Source organism: Zonotrichia leucophrys, chromosome 26, assembly GCF_028769735.1.
Source record: "Zonotrichia leucophrys gambelii isolate GWCS_2022_RI chromosome 26, RI_Zleu_2.0, whole genome shotgun sequence".
In the NCBI taxonomy this organism is placed as follows: domain Eukaryota; kingdom Metazoa; phylum Chordata; class Aves; order Passeriformes; family Passerellidae; genus Zonotrichia; species Zonotrichia leucophrys.
This window is the reverse complement of record NC_088195.1, coordinates 970,029-993,490: the sequence shown is the minus strand read 5'-3', so window position 1 is coordinate 993,490 and position 23,462 is coordinate 970,029. Positions and strand designations below refer to the sequence as shown.

At 52.6% G+C, this 23,462-nt stretch overlaps 1 protein-coding gene across 1 annotated transcript in view; it reads right to left on the bottom strand.

Annotated features, from left to right (window-relative positions):
- PLXNA2 (plexin A2) overlaps nt 1-23,462 on the bottom strand; it is a 136,241-nt gene that overhangs the window by 12,437 nt on the left and 100,342 nt on the right. The window contains exons 16-27 of the mRNA XM_064733278.1: nt 20,402-20,569; nt 19,812-19,905; nt 17,828-18,067; nt 17,534-17,677; nt 16,078-16,312; nt 14,591-14,733; nt 11,762-12,030; nt 7,869-7,935; nt 7,183-7,329; nt 6,036-6,195; nt 5,367-5,470; nt 1,139-1,238 (exon numbers count right to left, since the gene is read on the bottom strand). Coding sequence (XP_064589348.1) covers nt 1,139-1,238; nt 5,367-5,470; nt 6,036-6,195; nt 7,183-7,329; nt 7,869-7,935; nt 11,762-12,030; nt 14,591-14,733; nt 16,078-16,312; nt 17,534-17,677; nt 17,828-18,067; nt 19,812-19,905; nt 20,402-20,569 — 1,871 coding nt within the window. The remainder of the gene's footprint in view (nt 1-1,138; nt 1,239-5,366; nt 5,471-6,035; nt 6,196-7,182; nt 7,330-7,868; nt 7,936-11,761; nt 12,031-14,590; nt 14,734-16,077; nt 16,313-17,533; nt 17,678-17,827; nt 18,068-19,811; nt 19,906-20,401; nt 20,570-23,462) is intronic.

The following is a 23,462-nucleotide window of genomic DNA, read 5'->3' as shown; positions in this document are numbered from 1 at the left end:
CTCAAGTCATTACCAAAGTAGCTGGATTTTCATCCCTGATTAAGGCTTAGATAAATGAGTGCTCCAACTGATATAATTAAGGAGACAGACAGGGGGACAGCTCAGGAAGCATGCAGTAATTCTATTTTTAAACATATCTCTGTACTGATATATGACAGGGGAAGTAAATAAGTATCTAATTTAAATTCTGCCGGCACAATTAGAAATATTAATCTTAACATGAGCAATGATGGCTCGTATTGGTGCTTTGCAAAAGCTTTTCCAGCTGACAGAGATCAATGAGCACTGAGGGCTCAGGCTGTGAGACCCAGCCTTGGTTTTTCCTTCACCTGCACTGTGGGATGTGTGGGCCTGGCAGGGAAAAATGCCTTTTCTCCTGGTTTTTACCTCAAGACTCCCCTGGTTGTGGCTCCTCAGAACACTCACTCAAGCTAAAAACCAACATTATTTTGGGAGCTATAAACAAGAGGAGGAGATGGGTTTGTCAGGAGACTTTTTGCTGGTAAAACACTCTGTGAAATGAACGATAATGAAAGATCAGCACTCGAGAGATTTTGCCACTGCTGCCTTTTATGGAAGTCTATTATTACAATTATTGTGGATTTAGTGTTCCAAGCGTGCACCTGGCACCTTGCAGGCTCATTTTCTCAGGCTGCAGCATCTTCAGGGACCCTCTGGAATGTGCTGAGCCCTTCTATTATGCAAATCTGGAATTCCCAGGTGTGCACATCCCTGCACTCTGCGCTAAGATTGCCCTTCCCCATTTGTGACCCATTAGCTCCGAGCTCAGGATCCTGCACTTGGGGAGCAGCAGGGGGAGGATCAGATAAATCAGGTTTATCTGTGGTGCTGCTCAGGGGCTCAAAGATCCTCTCCTGCATCACCCAACCCCTCTGAGCCCCTGGACCTTCCCCAGACCCCACATTCCCCAAAGGCTGCTCCTGTTCTTGGCATTTCCTTTTCCCTCCTCTCACCTCTCCTGCTCCTTTTGCTGTTCTCACAGCTGGAAAAGCCTTTGCAATCCAAACCAGCAGCCAGGGACGTTTTTCTGTTTGGATTTACCCTTGTTCTGGGAGGTTTTTTGCTGTTTTTTCCCCACCTACACCCCAGTGTGCGTCCCTCCCATCCCGTTTCTCACCGTATCTGCTGATGGAGGTGCGGGAGATGCTGGCAGAGGCAGGGATGTTGTAGGACGAGGTTTGCTTGGGCACCAGAGCCACCACGGAGCGGTCTGACACCTGGGGAGGCAAACAGGACCAGTCAGGGGGGCTCCCTGCCCACCCTGTGATCCCAGGCTGCTGATCCAGCAAATCCTGGCAAAGGCAAACCAGGACACGCTCCCTGAGCCCTGAGCTGGGCCAGGATACAGCAGGAGGCTGAAGGAAATAAAGGATAAATCAAAAGATGTGGTGAAGATGCTTTTGGTCGTTCTGATTTAAGGTTATGCCTTACCCAATAAAAATGAGAATCTCAAGAATTGTTGTGATCCAATTAAAGTAACAATGCAGAGGGAATAAAAGGGCTGTAATAACGTTATGGGCCATAAAACATTCCTATTAAACCATTTTTTATTTTAGCAATTTTTACGAACTTTAAAAGTTTGATTTACAGCAGAGCAAGTCATAAAGCCATCTTTCAGGGTATTTAATTGTTATCCCTTTACTGCTCCAGAGAAGGAATTAAACACTGGGAAGTCAAACTATAAATGAACATTAGCACTAACAAGGTTTTGTTACAGCAGATTTTAGTAGCCATGTTTAATTTTATCCTCCCTATAAATCTGGTAGTCACTGGAAGTTTTCTAACTTATTCCCCTTAATTAAGGAGCTGCAGGTTTCCAGGGAATGGGCCTGAGGAGCTTTTAATTTTGAACTTGTGACCTGTGGTGCAGCACAGTGAGGGAGCACAGAGTCACCACGTCTTGCCAGGGCCCAGCAGACACTTTTAGAGGCTCAGCACAAAAGAAATGCCTCTTCCTGCTGCAGGAATTGCTTTTTGGGGCTAAACCCTGCATTATCTGCCAGGAGTTTTGTGATGGACTCAGCACTGACCCCATGAATGGAGGTTTCTGCTCCCCCAGCAGCTCCAGGGCTCTGTACCCTCTCTGCAGCACCAAGGGGAGCTGCACACAAGGACCTGTGCTGCCTCCAAGGCTTTGGGCTCCATCCAGATGAAAGGTTTCATGGAAATCCGAGTTCTTATTATTGCTGGTGATAGTGGAAATAATAGTTACTTGTGTTTCACGGCACAAAAGTGAGATTTTCCTAAGCAAAACACTCCAAACACCTCCATAATTTCCTTCGCTGCTCCTGCCTCACTTCATCCAATGTATTAAGCCATTGGAAGGAGTGATCAGTGCTGATATTATTTTCTCAGGCTGTTATTAGCTGCCACTTCAGCTCCATCTCACCAGGGAGAAACCCGAGGTGCTCCCGGGCCGGATCCATTTCCACCAGGGCTGTGCTTAACTGGGAGAGAGGCACTAAAAATTCCACACACACACACACACACACACAGAAAGGGCCCTCTCAGTCAGTAAATCTGGGGTGGAATGGCTGCTGTCAGCCCAGCCCCAGCAGCTGCAGAGCAGCCTCAGGTGCAGCACGCGTTCGCTCGCTCCCACAGCACCCCTGGGATGCGCTCCGGGCTGCCTGGCTGCTCCACAACTTTATAAATATTCTGATTATTCTACAAGCTGGAAACACGGGGCACAAAGCACCTTAAAGACAGGGAAAAGGAAGGCTGGGAAGGGAGGAGGGAGCCCAGGGCATGGAGCTGTGTCTGCAAGGGGCAGTGAGGGCGCAATGACGATTCCCGCTCCGCGTCCGCACCACTCTCACCTCCTAAACCTCATTTTCCACCCAAACCTCCCCTTTCTCCTCCTAATTTTTCATTTAAAGCAGCTTCCTGGTCTCCTGGCCTCTCCAGACTGGCAGGGGCTGACAGGTATTCATGCTCTGCTGCCTCTGAGTTAACCCTGCGTGAGCCACTGTAAATCATCCCATATGAAATTCAGGGTTTCATTTTTCCCGAGCGAAACCACACGGGGCAGGACTCTCCCATGGAGTTTAATAGCCATGAAACCAAAAGGATACGACACAAATGTAATACAATTCCCTGCCATGTGTAACAGCTCTGGAGAATTTAACAAAGAATTACACTTATTTAAGCTACACATCTATTTTTATAAATGAAGAAATAAGCAGGAGGTGCACAGTTCTCTCTATAATTTCATAAAGTGGTTCAAAACTATTAGAAAGGTGAACATTTCTCTTTAATTCCAATTTGGGTTTTGAATGTGAAGGCTTCCCATGAAAAATGCATTTGATCAGCTATTGTATTTTTGTGATTCTAATGTAGCAAACAAAAGCAACAAAATCCAGCATCCAGGTGTGGAGCTGGGAAACCCTTGGGATTAAATAAATAACCATCCTCGGGGCACAGTGAGGAGGAGGAGGGTGCTTTGGAGCCTTGGAGCTGCAGGGAATGGATTTTGGGAATGAGGAGCAGGAATTGAGCACCAGGAGGGTCCTGCAGGTGCAGCACCTGTCGCAGGGACACACCTGGAACCTGGGCTGAGCATCCCCCAGCACCCTCTGCAAACCCAGGGATCTCCCTGCCTTCGGAGCAGGATAAAGACAAAACAGCTCTGAATAAAAAATGGGCAGCGCTGTGCAAAGCAGCTTTCACTTCTTTCCTAGAAATCCAGAAATCATCTTTACTGCTCTTCTGGAAATCCACGTTTATTTTAATGGCTTGAACCACACCTGGCTCACGTGTCACACTCCTGTTAAACAGTGAGAGCTCGAGGAACCCCAGTGATTTTACACCCTCCTAAAGCTGGGACTTTACCCAGGTATCTGTTTTACTGTGCAGTCCTGGAACATCTGCAGTTTGGATACCTAATAAAAAATTTTACCCAACAGAAAAAAACCCCAAACTGGTAAGAATAAAAAAAAAAAAAAAAAAAAAAAAAAAATATATATATATATATATATATATATATCTGTTTAGTTTTTGGCAAAAGGCTCGCCTTGACAGGATTTCTGCTGCTGCAGTGAAGAGAATTTGGCTTCTCTTTAATGCCTGAGACAGCTCAGTTGGGCTGAGCAGAGCTGGGGCTCGTGTCCCTACCTGGCTGGATGTCTGGCTGCCAACTCCTCCTTTCTTCCAGAGCAAACCTGACACTCAAATGGCAGCAAGAGCTGCAGCATCCTGAGTGCTGCGAGGATTTTGTTTATTTTAAGGGGAAGCTTTTGGCTCAGGTTTTCCCACAGGCTCTGGAACAAAAGTGCTCCCTCCCCCAGCATCCAGCAGACATCAGACAAGCACAGCTTTCACTTGTGACTTCCTCACGATGACTTTTAAAGATCAAGGCATAATAAAGTCTCGCTGCTTCCCTGCATGTTGGTTAATCCCTTGCAACTGTCAGGTAAAACAGATTTTTAGGAACAATGGAATTAATCTGTGCAACTCCTCTGACATTTCACGGTAATCTGTGTTTAAATCCTGGGGGCTGCTTGGAAAAGTTGACCCTGGAGGTGCTTTTTAACATGCACGGTGCATATTGATGGCACTCTGCTGCCTGGCTCCCTGATTGCAGGGCTCCTGTCAATACTGGCTCCCATTCAAGTCCCCCAGCGTGAGTCAGGCTGATGGACTGGAGATGCTGGATAAACAGGGAGAGATGCCAGATTAAACACTAAACACTTCTGGGGAGGTGGTGATGGACAGGAGTAGGTTACAGTCCCAATTAATGCACTTATCCTGTGCTGCAGGCAGGCTGGGAGGGAAAGCCTTTGATTCCCTGCAGCCAAACCTTCCTCAGCCCCCTCCTTGCCTCTCTTCCCATCTTCTTTATTAATTCCCTCTAACCAAACCTTCCCCAGCTCCCTCTTTTCCCATCTTTCACACTGTGAGGAGCCCTTTCCAGCAGACTCTGCCCTATCCAGAAGATAAAGATGACAAGAATTTCTTAGCCCTTCTCACCCACCCTGTGTGAGCATTTCACTGCCTGGCTCCACTTCCCTGTGACTTTGTGTCCCTCCTGCTGCACTCCAGGCTGTCCCAGACCCCAGACAAAGCCCTGAGCCCCCCGTGCTGCCCTCCCCAGCCCCCTCATCCCCAGCAATGCCCCTGCACTGCTCCCTCTGCCTCCCTCCCACGGCTGGCAGGTTTAATTCAGCCAATTTTCAACTCTGCTGCTTCCCTTGAGCTCCGTGTCAAGGCCGCTTTCTCCCCTAATGCTGAAGCACATGGAACCCTTCTGGTTTATCACACAGACTGCCTGGGCACAGGAGTCACTGGGATTGGGCTCCTGCTGCTCTGTTCCCTGCTGGGGGCTGGCAGGGGGGCTGCTCCCTCACCTGGTAGTGCACCAGGGTGTTCAGGCGCTTCCAGTCGCCCTCGATCTTGGTGGTGATGTCCTCATCCTGCAGCACCACGCGGGCAATGCGGCCCTGCCGCCACTCTGGGGAGGGGAGAGCCACGGTCAGGGGGTGCCAGCCCCACAGGGATCACCCCCAGCCCCTGGGATCACCCCCAGCCCCACAGGGATCACCCCAGGGATCACCCCCAGCCCCACAGGGATCACCCCCAGCCCCAGGGATCACCCCCAGGGATCACCCCCAGCCCCACAGGGATCACCCCCAGCCCCTCTGATCACCCCCAGCCCCACAGGGATCACCCCCAGCCCCTGGGATCACCCCCAGCCCCACAGGGATCACCCCCAGCCCTCTGATCACCCCCACCCCCAAAGGGATCACCCCCAGCCCCTGGGATCACCCCCAGCCCCTGGGATCACCCCGAGCCCCACAGGGATCACCCCCAGCCCCTCTGATCGCCCCCAGCCCCACAGGGATCACCCCCAGCCCAGGGATCACCCCAGAGATCACCCCCAACCCCACCAGGGATCACTCCCAGCCCCACAGGGATCACCCCCAGCCCCTGGATCACCCCCAGCCCCTCTGGTCACTCCCAGGGATCACCCCCAGCCCCAGGGATCACCCCCTCCCACCAGGCAGGGCAGCCCCTACCCAAGTCCATGTCCACAGCTCTGGGTCTCTGGGAGTAGGGCACGTTTTTGTACACAGCATCCAGGATCTTCTCCTTGACCTGCGTGATGGTGTCGCAGTTCAGCACCTTGACAGGGATCTCTGGGCTGTTCTCGTTGTCTGGGTTCACACAGTTCAGGATCTGCAGGGGGAGAAGCACACCATGCTCTGGAGGAGAGGTGTCACAACAGCCTCTTCCCACAAAACACCCCACTGCAGCCCTAAATGCATCCCTGCCATTGCATTTATAATATTTACACAATTCTTGCTGAGAGAGGAGCCCTGGATGTCCATTTTCACTGGCTGCAGGAGAGCACTGCCCAGAGCACAGGGAGATAAAATTCCCTCACACTTGAAAGGAATAGTGGATTTGTCTTTACAAACCAGCTCTGGGTCTGCTGGTGGATAAAACCAGCAGAGTTAAAAGAAACAATGGGAAGGATTTCACTGATTGATAAATGGGAAAAGATATTTGGTTTTACAAATAAAATTTAGGTTTGCTCATAAATGAAATTAGACATTGAAAGATCAAAGAAACAATGGGGAAGAAAAACGTCTAAATTCCATAAAAATTAAAAGTTAAAAGGGAGGGTTGTACATTAGAGGGGAATCTCTGGTATCAGGTGTTCTGGGAAGTCTGAACCTCTCAAGTACCTCAGAAATGGGGAAACCCCCCTAAATTCTGTAAGAATTAAAAATGAAAAGGGAGGGTTGTACATTAGAGGGGAATCTTTGGTATTGGGTGTATCAGGAAGTCTGAACCTCTCAAGTACCTCAGAAATGGGGAAAGAGAGAAGGGAATTGTGGCTGGGAAATTGGGATAAAAATGAGGCTGCGTCCTTCAAAAATCTGAGAGATCCCAGGGGAATGCCCCATGGCCTCTGCCTTTATTCAAATATAGCGAAAAGGGACTTCTCTGTCTCCTTTTGGGACATAAACCTCTGGTGTTTGTGGAATAATTTTCCTAACACACCTGTGAACTGGGGCCACACCTGGCTGGGACATGTGTCCTCATTGCCCAGCAACACTCACAGCCCAGGCAGAGCCCTGATCCTGCTCCAGGGCCCTGATCCTGCTCCAGGGCCCTGATCCTGCTCCAGGGCCAGCCCAGCTCGGGTTCATCACTCACCAGGGTCTTGTACTCGATCTGCTGCCGGATGAGCTTGTCCTCGCTCAGGGAGTAGCGCGCCTCCCCCGTGATGGCATCGATGGGGCCCTTCTCCATCTGCTGCTTGATGGCACAGTAGAGCATGAACAGGGGCTCCCCAGCACATTCCTGCACCACAGGAGGACACAGGGCTCACCGGGGTGAAGGTGCCTCTGCTCCTGTGCCAGGATTCCCCCCAGCACAGGCTCAGCCCCACTGGCTCAGCCCTGAGCACATGTGCAGCCCAGCAGCTCCTGGAGAGCTCAGCCTGAGCTCCACTGCTCCATGGCTGTGTTGTCTTTGGCAGGGGAAATCCCTCCTGAACCTAGATGACTGTAAAAAATGGAATTTGAGATCTCCATCTCACTGTTCACTCCCCTGGAGCAAATTCAGTGGGGCTTCCAAAGCCACAAATGAAGTTAAAACCATGGAAGCCGAGGCATGACAATGTGAGAATTCCCCTCAAGTAACAAGGAGGTGTAAAAACCTCCTTTAGTGGGAATTACTCAGGGAGACCTGAGGCTTGGGGAAGGCTGTGAGCATGGAGCAAATTTCCACCTATCCCTCCTTGCTGCTCCATCTCTTGGAGCCTGATGGAAGAGTTTCACCCTGCTGGGGTGTTTGGAGGGTGAGACAGCAGAGCAGGGCCCTGCTTCACCTCTCCTTACCTTGAGGAACCTGTGCAGCAGGAATGCAAACCAGTTGGTCAGCATCTTCTCGGCCACCGACTCGGTCCTGGGGAGGCAGGAGGGCAAATATCACACACAGAACCCAAAAACTGCACCCAGGGCAGCAGCAGCGCAGTCCCTGCCCCTGTCCCTGTGTCTTTCCCTGTCCCTGTCCCCGTCCCTGTCCCTGCAGCCCATCCCAGCCTGCCGGGGCTGGTGACAGCCAGCCTGGTGACACTCAGCCCCCCGCACGTGGCGCAAATTACAGCCTGGCTCAGTAAATCACTGGGATTTGCAGCAGCTCCCGGCAATCAGGGACAGCCGAGTGACAATGGCAGGGAAATTGCAGCTTTCTCCCCGGTCCCACCCAGTGTCCTCTCCCCGCATTGTGCCCGAGATTATCTCTAATTTAAATACAATGGCTCCTAATGGCAGCTTTCAACGCTGCCTCTGCAGGGCCCCGAGGGTTTGCTTAAAGCTCCACAGCTCCTTTTCCTGGGATGGGGTGGGATGATGGGATGGGATAATGGGATGGGATAATGGGATGGGATGGGATGGGATGGGATGGGATGGGATGGGATGGGATGGGATGGGATGGGATGGGATGGGATGGCTCTGGTGATCAGGGGTGTCTCAAATTGGAGCCCCAGCCCCATACAGGGGAGAGCTGCTGTGACCACAACCCTGGGCAGCTGTGACCAATGACCCTGCCCAGCTGTGACCATGACCCTGGCCACCTGTGACCACAATCCTGGCTGTCTGTGACCATGTCCCTGGCCAGCTGTGACCATGGCTTGGCCTGGCTCAGCCCTCCCCTCCTGGACACCAGTATCTGATCCAAATTCCAGCAAGCGAGGAAGGATGAATGCAATTCCCTTTCCTTTGGGGACTGCCCTCACCACGAACCAGGTCACCTCCTCCTTAACCTGGAGAGGGTCACATCTCACTCCAGCCCCATTTTCCCTGTTCTTCCCCTTAAATGAGGGGCTGCCTCTTGCTCTGACTCCCCACAGCATTTTCCAAGTGCTTGGAATTACAAGCACACACCAAAGAAGCACAGGGCTGGATTCCAAAGCCAGGCAGATCAAAAAATAAACAGGAGCCAGAGATTTCAACAAACAAAAACTGACACCAGTCGGCCAGCAGACCTGGGGTAACATCATCCATCATCTCCTAGGATGGCAACATCTGTCAGGAATTCGTGAAAATGTCTGCAGATCCCCGAAGAATTTAAGGCTGAATTGATTAACTGCCTAAAAATTCATCCTACAAATTGACACTCACGTCGTTCTCCTGTTTGAAATATTTCAGGCACCCAATTAAAGAGAAGAAGCACCAGCACCCTTTTGAACAGCCCTAGAAAATGGAGAGGCAGTGACACAAGCCACAGACGAGGTGAAAAACTCAGAAAATAACACATTCAGGGCTTCGGGGGGAATATTAATTTAATAAACTACTTTGTTAATAGAATATTAAATGAAGAACCAGCAAGTCTCCCAATTAGCCCTCCCCTGTGAAGCTGCTGTGTCCTGTCCCTGTGGGCTGCTCATGACACCAGCTCTGAAAAAGCACTGAAATGTGGAGGCACAGAGAAGGTGGGGAATATTGAAGGGGAGAATGGGATGGGATCCATGGGATGGGATGGGATGTGGTTTGGGATGGGATAGGATGGGGTGGGATGGGATGGGATGGAACGGAGATGGAGATGGAGATGGAGACGGGATGGAATGGAGATGGAGATGGGATGGGATATTTGCAGTGCCTCAGTCCTGAGGACAGCCAGCAATGGGGTCAGTGTTGGGTTCATGCCCTGTGCTGGTGGAAAGGGGCAGCTCTCTCCCTCCCTGGGAATTCCTGCATGGAGCATCCCTGCCCTCCTCTGCCTTGCAAATGGGAAACTGCCTCACAGCCCAGGGCCCGGCCTTTCTCCTACACACAGAGGGGTCTGCTGAGCCCCCAAATCTGCTGAGCCCCCAAAATCTGCTGCCAGGTTTTGAGCTGCCCCTACAAGCACTGCTCTGTGCCATCACCAGCCTCTGGATTTTTAAAATCTGGAGCTTTTAAAAATCTGCTCCAGAAATAAAAAATAAACTCCTGGAGATTGCCAGGGCAGAAGAGAATCCCTAGACTTGGAGCCAGCCCTCCTCATGCTGACCACAGAAGGATCCAGAGATGATTTTCCAAAGGAGCCTGACAAAGAGCGCCCAGCCTTGGCTGCTCCGGCAAGAAAACAAACCTAAACAAAACGAGCTGGGAGAACCTAAAAAATAAATATGTGTTTTATTAATTCTCCCTGCTCTATGTAGGTCTCCAAACTGCTGTTGCCAGCAAGCAGAGCAGCTGTTTGATTTAACGTCAACTTTCTTGCTGTCTCCCGCGAGGGGCAGTCGTGGAAGAAAGAGAGAGGGGAAAGCCAGGAAGAAAAGAGGGAAAGAACTGAGTGTCAGTTATCAACTGCTGCCACCAGAGAGCTCAAAACATTCTGAAAAATAGTGTTTCACTTCATGGCTGATCACTCCTTATTAAGTCAGAGCAAGGAGCTCCAGGCTGGGCTGGGCACAGGGTTGGGACAGGTCTGCAGGCCAAGGTTTAACAGGACCTGGAGCATCAGGACAAGGAATAAAGCTTTTAAACTTAAAGGGGAGTAGATTCAGACTAGATATAAAGCAGGGATTTTTATAAGGGTGGTGAAACACTGGCTGAAATTGCCCAGATTGGTGGAAGATGCCCAATTCTATGATTCCTGTGTAATGGGTAAGTCTGGTGCAGGACAGACAGCCCAAAGGAAAGGACAGACAGCCCAAAGCACAGACAGCCCCCGGCCCTGACTCCTTGCTGGCTGTGCAGGGAGGAGGGGGCACAGCTCTTATCACCATGCCTGTGTTTTTTGGAGCGCCAGGAAAAGTCATTATTGATGGCTGAGGCAGAAGACGCCTTCCCAGTGACTCGTCAAACCACGGGGGAAATTAAGGCGGCTTCCTTTGCCAAGATGAGTTATTGCCTCCGCAAACACAGCCAGATTTAAAGCAATTTCCTGTCAAGTATATTCATTGTGGCTGCAGGGACCCCTGAAATTTTCCTGGAGCTGTGAAATCCTCCCCTCTCTCCAGTGTGATGCCAGCAGAGCCCCAGCACAGCCCAGGGGCAGCACTGACCAAGGCCAGGCTCTGCAGGACCCCTGAGGACAAGGAGAACAGGGGGAGCCTTTTCCTTGTGCCCACTGTTATGCCCCACATTAATGCACATTTTCCCCCTATTTTCTTGCTGGCTCATCCCAGCTCTGCCATGGACGAGTTGCTCAATCCATGCTGAGCTTCTGGCCCAGCTGTGGCACATAAACCTGGCACAAAAATGCCAGGCAGAACCAGAGGATCTGGTTTGAGACCCTGTCCAGCCACCTGTGAACTCCCAGAGCAGGGCCAAGCCCCCGTCCTGGACACAGGTGAGGGAATGGATGGAGAGCAGCAACTCCCTTCCAACACCCTGTGGAGCCCTCAGATCACAGAATCCTGGAATTATTCCGGTTGGAAAAGACTCCTGAGATCATCAAACCCAACGTATGTCCAATCTCCATGTTGTCAACAAGACCAGCCCCTCCAGAGCCCTCAGACCACAGAATCCTGAAATTATTTAGTCAAAGACTTGAGATATAAACCAACGTATGTCATCTCCATGTCAACAAGACACCCTCCAAGCTCAACACAGAATTCAGATATTGTGAAACTCTGATCATTATCAACTATGTCCATTCCACCTGGTCAACAAGACCAGCCCCTCCAGAGACTGCAGCACCTCCCTGGGCAGCCCCTCCCAGCCCTCTCCATGACTGAACTCCCCCTGAATTCCCCACCAACCACCCCCAGGACCCCTCCCCTGCCCGTGCCCGGCCTCACCTGCGCAGGAGCAGCTTGGGGTGGTTCTTGTTCTCCAGGTTCTTCTCGATGAGGTCGGAGAGCAGCTGCTTGAGCACGTCGGTGGCGTACTCCAGCTTGCCCTGCAGCCCCGTCATGATGAGCGAGGCCACGTTGCCGCGGTCGCGCATGGAGAAGCTGCGCTGCAGCTCCAGCGTGCGGATGAAGGTCAGCAGGAACACCTTGTTGTTGATCAGCTGGGCAAAGAGCTTCAGGGCCTTCTCCACGCTCTGCTGCCCGTTCCCCTGCACCTGCAGGAGGAGATGGCGGCCGTCAGATGCAATGTGAGGGGACAAGGGACAGCGGGGCAGCGCTGACAGCAGTGGGGTCACACTGCCAGCACCGGGGGAACCACAGGAGCAGGGAATGGTTTGGGTGGGAAGGAACATTAAAAATCTACTCATCCCACCCCCTGCCATGGCCTAGATTAAAAAATCTGCTCATCCCACACACCCTGTCCCATGGTGCTCCAACCAGGCCTTGGACACTTCCAGGGATCCAGGGGCAGCCACTTCTCTGTGCCAGAGCCTTCCCACACTCACAGGGAATAATTTCTTCCCATCTAACCCTGTCCTCTGGCAGTCTGAATCCATTGTCCCTTGTCCTGCCCCTGCAGTTCCTGATTAACAGTCCCAACTCCAGCTCTCCTGTCACCCCTTCAGAACCTGGAAGGTGCTGCGAGGTCTCCACACAACTTTCTCTTCTCCAGACTGAACATTTCCAACTCTCCCAGCCCGTTCCAGCCTCCTGGCCTGCTCTGGAGATGCTCCAGCAGTCCCATGCCCTTCTCACATTGGGGGCATCAGGATGGTTTAACCCTGGCTGCACCCTCAGGATCTCAGCATCCCTGGATGTGGTTTCTGGTGCATTTTGAGCAAATCTCCCCTTCCACAGCTGCCCTGAGCCCTGGCTGGGAGCTGCACTCTGTGCCCACCATAAAGCAACAGCCTGGAGCCTAATGCCCCCAAAAATGACACCCAGTTCTGCTTGTTCTGCACAAAAAGTGACACTCTTGTAAGTAAATTAAATACTAATTTAGACTATTGCTTTATTATGGGCCAAGTGTAAAAAATTAATTGAGGCTTTCAGCCAGTTGCGGATTGAAGTAATTCATTACAAGTGAAAATGATGAACTGCACGAAGCAACTCTTTACCAAACATCTTGGAGAGTTATCTATTGGTTTTACTAACGTTACATAATTAAGCAACTGTGTAATTGGCAACACATTTATCACTTCTGCAATTCTGTTTTTCACGAGCAAAAAAAAAAGCAAATTCATATTTGTTTGCTGGAGTGCCAGCTTCTCTGGCAACTCCAACAGCAAACATAATGCATGGAGCTGGAGAACTCAGAGCAGGAATGGGCTGGGAGAGGCTGCTCCTGTTTTAGCAACACCACAGCAACTGCTGGGTGCTAGTGGTCAGGAAAGAAACCCAAATTAATGCTTTAATGGTGGGGAAAGCCTGCCGGTTAAAGGAATCCAGCCCTAAAGCAAGCAGGACTCCTCCCTCCTCCATCCATCCCTGGTCTGTGTGGGGGAAACAGGATTTCAGGATTTACTGGGGCAATCCCAGTGCCTGAAAAGCTGAGCTGAGCCTCTGCACATGCCACGGGGAGGATGGCAGCTCCATCCCAGGGTGGGCATCACGGCCCCATCCCAGGTGTGAGGGGATGTTTATGACCCCCATCCCTATTTTCGCCCCCTCCCAGGTGAGCAGGGCCCATCTGCCAGGTGCACTGATGGACCCCGGTGCCTTCCCAATTCCTCCGTATTCCCAGTGAAAGTTTTTTGTGTATTTTTACGCATCCTGGTGGGAAATCCAGGGAGATGGAAGCGCTTGCTCGGAGGCTGGGATGCCTGGGCATTCTCCTTGCCCTCCTGTGGACACGCGAGGGAACAGCAGCAGGATGCTCCGGGCAGGATGCTCCGGGCTCTCACCCATCCCCTGCCCCACCAGTGACTTTGGAGCACTTTAAACACACCACAAATGCTCTGCCCTGCTCTGCTGCTGCCCTAGAGCAATATAAAACCCCATAAAATAAAAATAAACCAACACCAGGGAGGAGAAGCTGAAAGGAATCCAGCGATGTGGGAGGAGATAAAACTCCAGGCTGGGAGTTAAAATGAACCCTGCTGACCCCAGGGCATCCAATAACTGGTTCACAGGATGGGTTGCATCTTTTGTCAGGGGAATTTCTTAGATTGTAATAATTGTTTTTATCATCTTAGTCATGTTTCCCCATCTAGTTTTGTGTATAGAGAAGCCCATAGGGGAGTAAGAAAGAAAAGGGGAGTTATAGCATCCGATGAAGCTGGATCACACCTGTGTGTGTGGTGTCACGGACATCTTTTCATGGGAAATCTTTCCTTAGGGTTTTTTTCCTCCTGCGAAGCTGAGAGGCCTCAGGAACAAAATGTAAACAATGGTTATCTGCTGCTGTGGAATGCAACAGGTGCATCTGGGATTGGTCTCATGTGGTTGTTTGGAATTAATGGCCAATCACAGCCTAGCTGGCTTAGACTCAGTCCGAGCCACAAACCTTTGTTATCATTCCTTCCTTTCTATTCTTTGCTTAGCTAGTCTTCTGAGAACTTTTTCTTCTATTCTTTTAGTATAGTTTTAATGTAATATATATCATAAAATAATAAATCACGCCTTCTGAAACACGGAGTCAAATCCTCGTCTCTTCCCTGATCCAAAGACCCCTGTGCCCACCGTCACAGTGTGGAGCCCCCAAGGTGCTGCAGGGCTCCCTGAGGGCTGGGGGCAGCCAGGGGAGCTGGGCAGGGCAGGGTGGGAGGGGGTTACCTCCAGCTCCCTCAGCACCGGGTGGTCCTCGATGCCCGGGAACAGCACGCGCATGGCGTAGGTGCGGTAGTCCAGGTAGGGGATGCCCGAGCGGTCCAGGTCGCTGGTCAGCTCGTTGATGTCCGTCTGCAGCTCTGCAAAGGCTGTTCAGGGAGAGAACAGGGCAGGGCTCAGCTCCAGGGGGCTCTGGGCAGGGCTGGCTGGGTGCTCTCCCCATGGGCAAGGCAGCACAGGGAGGGTTCAGGTCCGAAAAGACCCCTGAGATAATCAAATCCAACCTATGTCCAATCCCCACACTGCCAACAAGACCAGCCCCAACAAGCTCAGCAGCCCTGGAGGCTCCATCTCAGCAGCCCAGGGTGGCAGAGCTGGCTGTGCTTGGAGCAGAGACTGAGAACAAAGCTGTGGTTCATTTGTATGCAGTTCACACCTGTGCACACACACCTAAAACCCCTTTAAAGGCTGCGCAGAGAAACAAGGATCTGTTTTCATAACTTGCTGCCTCCCCTGTTTTCCTTTCTTCTTGTTTTCCTCCTCTATCAACAGTTGGCAAGATAATCAAATCTGATGCAGATCAGATCTGAGCTGCAGCAGGGGTCAGGAAGGGATTTATTTTCCCTCTCCTAACACGGTGTTGTACAGCTGGATGTGTCTCCTCCTGTTCCCTCTCCAAAGTGTGACACGCTGGCTCAGGAAGCCTCTGTACCCCAGCTGGGCTGTGCCAAGCTGAATCTGTGCCTTCTCCTGAATACATCTCAATTTTTGCCCTGTGCTTTCAAGGCTACCCTTGAAATCGGCTGAACAAATCCAATGCAACTCTCTCTGTCCACTATGAAATGCGCAGTTATTAATTTTGTTTTGATTAAGCTCCTTCCTAGGTGGGAGGAGCAGGAAACAACAGCAGCACCCCCTAAAAATCCCCCTTCACCTGTGGGGTGAGGAGGCTCAGCTGCCTCCTTGCAAGGCACAGGACTCGCCCAGGTGGAAACTCTCAAGCAGCAGCTCTGGGTACTCCAAATAACACCCAAAATTCAGGCAGGGTGCCTAAGCAGGATCAGCTCTAATCCCATTCTCTGAACATCAGAGCCATGTCTGCTGCTCACACACTGCGGGCTGCCACCCTCCCTTGGTGGGGCAGGAATGAAAACCTCCAAAAATCCCACAAAAAACACAAAAACCCCACAAAAACCACAAAAAAGAAACCACAAAAAAACCCCAGCAAAAACCCACAAAAAAACCACAAAAAAACCACCAAAAACCCACAAAAAAGCACAAAAACCCACAAAAAACCCCACCAAAAACCCACAAAACCCCCACAACAAACCCACAGCAAACCCACAACAAACCCACAAAAAATCCACAAAAAATCCAAGGAGCTCCCACAAACCCCAAGGAGCTCCCACCCAGCTCCCAGGGGTACTGGGAGAACAGGGACCCCTCCCACAGATGTGCAGCCCCCAGGGCCCCCCAGCCCCAGCAGCACTGACCCTCCTTGCACTCCAGGGCCACCCGGGACTCCAGGTTGTCCATCTGCATCTGCAGCCTCTTGAGGGTGAGGTCGTTCTCGCGGGACTTGCGCTTGTAGGCGATGAGGACGATGATGACGATGATGAGGAGCAGGGAGCCGCCGGCCGCGATGCTGACGATGGCGGGCAGGGTCAGCAGGCTGTCCGACACGATGCTCACCGAGCCAGGGGAGAAGGTGACGCCGCCAACACGCACCTGCAGGGCACAGAGCACACTGAGAGCAGCTCGGGCTGTGCCCCTGTGCCAAGGCCTGTCCTGCCCACCACAGGGCCCTGCAGGTCCCTGGGGAAGCACCGAGCCACCTCTGCACAGAACAGAAAACCCCACTTGCCTTCAAACACAGAGGGGGCTGCTTGTGAGAGCACAGGGAGGCTTCAAGTGATGATAAATGTGCCAGCCCTTCACTATCTGGGCTTTGTTCTTATTATCTGATGGCTCCATTTGACTTTCATTTTATAAGCTTTCAACTCCTTTTCGTAAGGCGTGGACGTTAACAAGCCCCTGATCATTCCACTGACAAGAAACCAGAGTGACTGCAAGGGCAGAGCAGGGAAGGGAGCAGAGAGCCCCACGTGAGAGCAAACAGGCTGGAGTTGACACCAGGACAGGCTTTTCTTGGACGTGCCCTGGCCGCAGATGTGAGCAGCTCTCAGCCAGGTTAGGCTGCTGGGAGTCACACTGTGATAATCTGAATATGTTTTGGATGCTGAACTTCAAGGGAAATAAATCACAATTACAATCTCATTTGGGCTCTGCTCAGGCAGCTCAGCAGCTGGGGCTTGGTCTGCAGGAGCAGCAGAGGAAGCAGCAATGCCCAAACCCCGAGCACAGGGAGGCACTGAGGGTTATCCTGGATGAGGGGCTTGATCCAACCACTCCAGGGTTCAGATGTTCCTGGCTCCTGCTCTGGGAAAAGACAAAACCTTTCCATCCACTTGGCAGCTCAGGCCTGTCTCTGTGGCTGATTAACCCCTCTAGGAGGGAGAACACTGGGAATGCTCTCAACTTCATCCACAGCAAGGATGGCACCCAGTGCCAAAGGCACTGCCAGGAACATTTGTTCCTTCTAGAAGGCTCTGAGAGGCATTTTTCCTTCTAGAAGGGAGTGACTCTGAGGGAAGGACAAAGTCTCTCCATGCTAATCCACATCAGTATTTTAAACTTCCAATCAGACACCCATAAAATGGAAAATCCTGCTGGGGATTGTGGATCCAAGAGTCAGGGAGCTGGAGAAGGAGGAGAAAGGTGGGGAGGAGAGGGAAGGGGATGCTGGAGGAGGATGAAGGGTGATAAGGAGAGGGAAGGGGATGCTGGAGGAGGATGAAGGGTGGGGAGGAGAGGGAAGGGGATGCTGGAGGAGGATGAAGGATGGGAAGGAGAGGGAAGGGGATGCTGCCAGGACATGCAGCCCCTCACCATCACTCTGTGCTGCCCGCTGAGGGTGGGGGGCTCGCACAGCAGCTGCGTCTCGGACACGGTGACGGCGCAGGGCGTCTCCCCGATCAGCACCGTGTAGTTGAGCTTGGCTCCTCCCGGGGCGGGTGGGCACAGGTTCCTGCCCTGGGGACACGGGGACACAACACCGACAGAGATGCAGCACATCCCTCCAGCTCCCAGCTCGTGCAAACAGCGGGGCTCAGCTTAGGGCACCCCAAACTCCGCAGCCCGTGGGTTTTGGGGCTCCCCAAGGCTGAGCCAGGCTCTCCTTACCTTCAGGATGATGGGAGAGCCCGGCTTCTGCTCCAGCACCCCGGTGGAGCTCAGCATTTCGAAGGTGGGGTCGGGGTAGTAGATGAACTTGGTGTCGTTGTAGAGCAGCAGGGACTGGACGTTGTTGAAGATGAAGCCGAACTCGTCCGGGCGCTCCACGGCGTCCAGCCCCGGGCGGTACTCGGCTGTCAATGGGGGAGCCAGGCAGGCCAGGGCCGTGGAGTTCAGCACCTTGCACACCTGGGGAAGGGGAAACAGCAGGGAAAACACAGCCATGAGCTGGGGCTGTGGAGTTCAGCACCTTGCACACCTGGGGAAAGGGGATTTCAGCAAGGAACACCCTGCCCTGAGCACCACCCTGCACACCTGGGAAGGGAGACACTGCAGGAAACACTGCCCTGCACACCTGGGGAAAGGGGATTTCAGCAGGGAACACCCTGCCCTGAGCTGGACCAGGCAGGCCACACCTGTGGCATTCAGCACCTTGCACACCTGGGGAAGAGGGTGGTTTCAGCAGGGAACACTGCCCTGAGCTGGACCCTGATGCTCTGGTGGATGGGAAACCCAGTGGTTTCATGCTTAGCTGGGAGCGTTTGATCCAGGCTTGATGCTCCATGGTCTCAGAGGTCTTTTCCAGCCTTGCTGATTCCATGAGGCATTACTGCCATGATTTGGGGTAATTTGCTTCTCCTCCAGCCAGCATGAAGGCGCTGGGGTGGAGACGGAGGGTGAGCCCAAAATGAGCCGTGTTTCAGTGGAGCTAAAGGCTCACACAGCAGCTCTCACTCATTTTTCTTTATTATTTTTACCCATTTCTTTCCACTTTCCTCCTCTGCAGCTCTGAAGCAGACCCATAGGGAATACCAGCTCCCTGCTGCAAATGGGTGATTAGAGGCCATTCCCAAATGCCAGGAGGGAAGGGAACAGAGCATGTGACACTGGTGGGCAGGAGGGAACATGAAGGTCATCTCCTGCTGGGCTGAGGACACCCACAGCTCCTGCAGCCCTCAGAGCAGGGAAATCACTGATTTATGGGGCTCTTGCCTTGGAAAGCAGCAAGAGCCCAACCATTTGGCCTCTCTCCATAACTGAAAGATTTAATTTCACTCAATTTTGTGTCTTCAGAATTATTTTTGTAGCACTGTAACTGCAAGTGCTAGTAACAAAATTAGATGTCTTTTTAAAAAGAGCTCAGATGAAAAAAGGTCTTGAGGGGGAGAAAAGGAATAGGAAAAGACCTCTCAGTGATTTGCCCTTTCCAAGAGAATACAGACTCAGTCACAAAGATCACTGCATAGAAACAATATATTTCAGCTTTACTTGGCCAGAATAATTTCTGAAATCCTGGAGGTTCAATTCTTACACAAGAACCTTGCTCAGTCCCTATTTAGCTGGGGGGTGATCTCAGGTTCTCATTCATGGACTGAAAACATACAGATAGGAGAAGGAGATATTCTCATATTTTTATGTGTCAAATTCCCTCTTCCCAGTGCCCCCAGCTTGGGGGCAGACTCAGTCACAAAGATCACTACATATAAACAATATATTTCAGTGTTACTTGGCCAGAATAATTTCTGAAGTCCTGGAGGTTCAATTCTGACTTGTAGCACATACAAGAACCTCACTTAGTCCCCATTTAGGTGGGGGCTCATCTCAGCTTCTCATTCACGGACCGAAAGAACACAGACAGGGGAAGGAGGCAATCTCATATCTTGATGTGTCAAATTCCCTCTTCCCAGTGCCCCCAGCTTGGGGGAGTGCAGGAAACACCACCAGAGCAGCTTTTGCTGTGTCAGACCTGCCCAGGGAGGCAGCCCTGGCAGCGGTGCCCATGCAGGATGATGCTCCCAACTGCAGCAGTGCCCCATGCAGGGTGCAGGAGCATCAGTGCCCATGCAGGGTGCAGGGTGATGCTCCCAGTTGGCAGCAGTGCCCATGCAGGGTGCAGGGTGATGTTCCCTGCCCAGCTCCAGCCCCTACTCACGTTGATGAACTCCTTGCCGTTGTGCTTGGCGCGGATCCGCGGCTCCTGGATCACGTCCAGGTTGGAGCCGGTGACAGTCAGGGGCGTGTGGCCGCTGTGGGAAGGCAGGAGAGGCTGATCAGGGCTGGGCTGGGCCCCAGGGACAGGATGCCAGTAGGGTTTGGCTTAGGAGGATGAGGAGAGCCCAGGGCTTCCAGCAGTGTCCCCGGGGTGTGACAGCAGCAGCTGCCCTGGCCCCCACACTCCCTTTGATCAACATCAGCTCTTCCCTTTCTAGGTGGCTTTGTGGTGTTCCAGGACCACAAGAGGAGCCTCTAAGGAGCAGTTGTGCCCTTCTGCAGCACAGGGGGTGGTCTGGGCTTTGGTTGAGCCCCCAACTCCTGGTGCAGGGTTGGCTGTGGCTGCCTGGCTGGACACAACCTCCCGGTGACCCCAGACCCAATCTGTGCTAAATGCAAACCCAGGAATGCCCAGCCCTGACCTGTTCAGGATGCTGGGAGGGATGTGCATTCCCAAACACTCCCTTTTTTGGCCTGGGTGTGTGCTGAGCAGCCCCAGGGCAGGGGAGAGCCAAGGAGGTGCTGCTTTACCTGGCGATGCTCCACTCGGGCTCGATGTGCTGCACCTTGGGGTCGTCGATGTACTCAAACAGCAAAGTCCTCTCCAGCTGAGCCCTGTCCACGCTGACAGAGACCTGAACAGCCCCCAGGCCGTGGGCTGAGGGTGCTGACACACAAACAATCTCATTCATGGATCTCCTGCACAGGAGGGAAAACGGGCAGGGTTAATGGGGTGGTGGATGTGGAAAGTCCTGGGGCTCATTCCTTTCTTTAAAAAATATCCTACTTACATAGTTACTATTTTAACCACAAAAATTACCTTTTTAACTACAAAACTACATTTATCACACTATTAAAATGTTAACACAGCACTAGTAATCAACACAACAAAATACATAGAGTAAATATCTGCACAGAGCCGTATAACGTGCACTTTTCACAGAGGTGTAGGGGCAGGAAACAGCCTTGGTCCTGTCAGAAAGGGCTGAGCCTACAGCCAGCCCCACACTGGTACCTGGGGAGCTGCAGAGGTGGGCAGGAGGGTTTGGCATGGAAGGAAAGGTGGGAGCTGTGCCCGGAGCTCTGCCCATGGTGGGAGCAGCGCAGCCCCCCTGAAATCCCTCTTTGTGCCAAGCTGCAGCTCCCACATCCCCCCGAAGCCGCTGCCGTCTGCTGGGCGTGTGAAAGCAGATGGCTGCCTTTTCAATGGGATGCATGAGCTCAGTGAAAAGCCAAATTCTTCCCCTCCCCAGCCCAGTGCACACACACGGGGCTCTGTGAGCGGCACAATGAGCAGCCCCTGCCTGGGCAGGGCCGTGGCAGTGGCAGAGCTGCCTCGGCTTTGTCTCCCCCAGAGCGGGGTGACCCCGGCTCGGCGCTGCCTGGCTGGACACAACAGACCATCTGCTGCCACCAGGGCCCAGAGAAGGGGCAGGCAGTGACACAGGGAGGCACTGCCACAGCACAAAGGCGCCGGTGGGCGGAGGGATGGGGAAGGGGAATGGGATCTGAGCATCCAGAACAGATCTGTTCCCGGCTCTGTGGTCACTGATGCTACAAAAAGTGCTGGAGGGACATCTCTGTCACATCCTGCACGGCCACCTCTGGCTGTCCTTGCTGCCCAAAACTACCCCAGCTCCCTGGAAAGTCACTGTTCTTTCTGTGGCTCCTTTAGTTTGGTTCCCCTAGGGCAGAGGGCAGGCAGGTGTGCAGCACCTCAGTGCCAGTCTGCTGCTTAAATCAAAACCTGAATGGGCGACCTTCAGCACCCTCACCATCCTCAGGGGCTGTGGAGGTGCCTGGGAGGCTGAGGCTCAGGTGCAGCCGTGTCCCTGCTCTGCTTCCAGCAAAGCTGTGAGCCAGGGGGACAAAGTGTGTGTGCTCCCTTCTCGGGGTCCTTACACACCCCCTGCCCTCTCTAATGGGCACTCAGGAGGGCAGGGAACAGCAGGCACCACAATGTCCCCAGCTCACACCTCGGCCCTGCCACCCTCCACATCCGAGGGGACAGAAAGAATCCCCTTAAACATCTCAAACCACCCCTGAAACACCTCAAACAACCCCCTGAAACCCCTCAAACATTCCCCTGAAACAACCCCCTGAAACCCCTCAAACCAACTGCACTGACCATTGCTGCTGATGCAATAACACATCCAGCCCTTCCTGCCCTGCTGCTGCTCCTTTTCCCATCCTCACTTGGTTTTATCCCATCCACCTTGTTTAATTTAGCCACAAAGGCTTCCTTGTGTGAGGAGTGGGATTCTCCACAGATTCTGTGCAGCCTGGCGGGTTCCTGCCCTGCTGCTGCCCTCTGCCCTGCCTGCTGCTGCCCACCCCGTGCCTGCCCAGCTCTGGCACGGGCTGGCAGTGATGCAGGGCTGCTGGCAGAGCAGCTCCCAGCTCCCTGTGATCAGCTAATTAGCTTTCTGTGCTATTCTTGTGTCGTCATGGTGAATCTGCCCACTCCTCGGATCAGAGAGGGGAGAATGGGGGAAGCTGTAATTAGAGGGAATCTCATTAGGAGCTGCTTCATCTCATCAGGCTCCCCCACGCCCTGGAGTACAATTGGAGTTCATTGCCTCAGAGCAGTCCCAGGCATGGCCCCAGTGAGGATGGGGCACTCAGCCACTGCTCCCTGGCTGGAATTTCTGTCCTGCTGCCATCAGAACTCCCAGGGACGCCAAAACCCCTCCAGGTTTTGCAGGTCAGGAGCTGCAGGTTGCCTGAACAGGAGCAGGGGTTTATTTAAGGGATGATATTCCAGGATGATATTCCAGGGCTGGCCCCACACCTCTGCTGTTCCCTGTCTCCACCTGAGGCAGCAATTTGGCATCTTTGTTTGGGATGTGGGAGGAAATATTGATGGATTAGTTATACTGCTTAACACCTGGAGGGCTGAGCTGCGCTGGAAGGTTCTGGAATGCCCTGAGCACCATCCTGGGATGGATCCAGAGCAAGCCCTGCTGATAACCCAATGTGCTCCCACACCTGATAACCCACAGCTCCCACATCCCAGAACCTCTCAGGCTTTTGGATGAGAAATTCACCTCCAGGGATCTCTGCTTCCCCAGAAACTTCCTCAGCTCCTTCTGGGTGAGGATCTGGGAGGCAGAATCCCTTTGGATGCCAGGCTGTGCCCACCCCAGCAGGGTGGGCAGGGCTGTGTACTGATACACACAGATGTAAACCACACATCTCTTTTTTAACTAAGCCCCAGGAAAACCCATTAAACCCTGCAAATGTCAACTCTGTGTTTACACTGCTGGGGAAAAAGCAAATTTGCCATGGAAATCCCAGCAGAGATTGATGGCAGTGCAAGCTCCTCAGCAGGAGGTGTGAGCAGACCCTCGCCTTGCTCTGCCCTGAGGATCCCTGACCATTTTTAGGAGTTGGAGGCACCTGCAGCAGTGGCTACAATAAAATCAATGCAGGTCTGTGGAAAGAGAAAGGAGCTATTTCATATAAATGTTCCATTTTCTTCAGAGCCGCCAGGCTGGGGGCAGGTACTGGTGACCAATATAAGCACATTTCCATCCCAGTGGTGTTTCACTGTGATTTTCAGAGCAGCTACCACTGGAACAGCATTAAAATG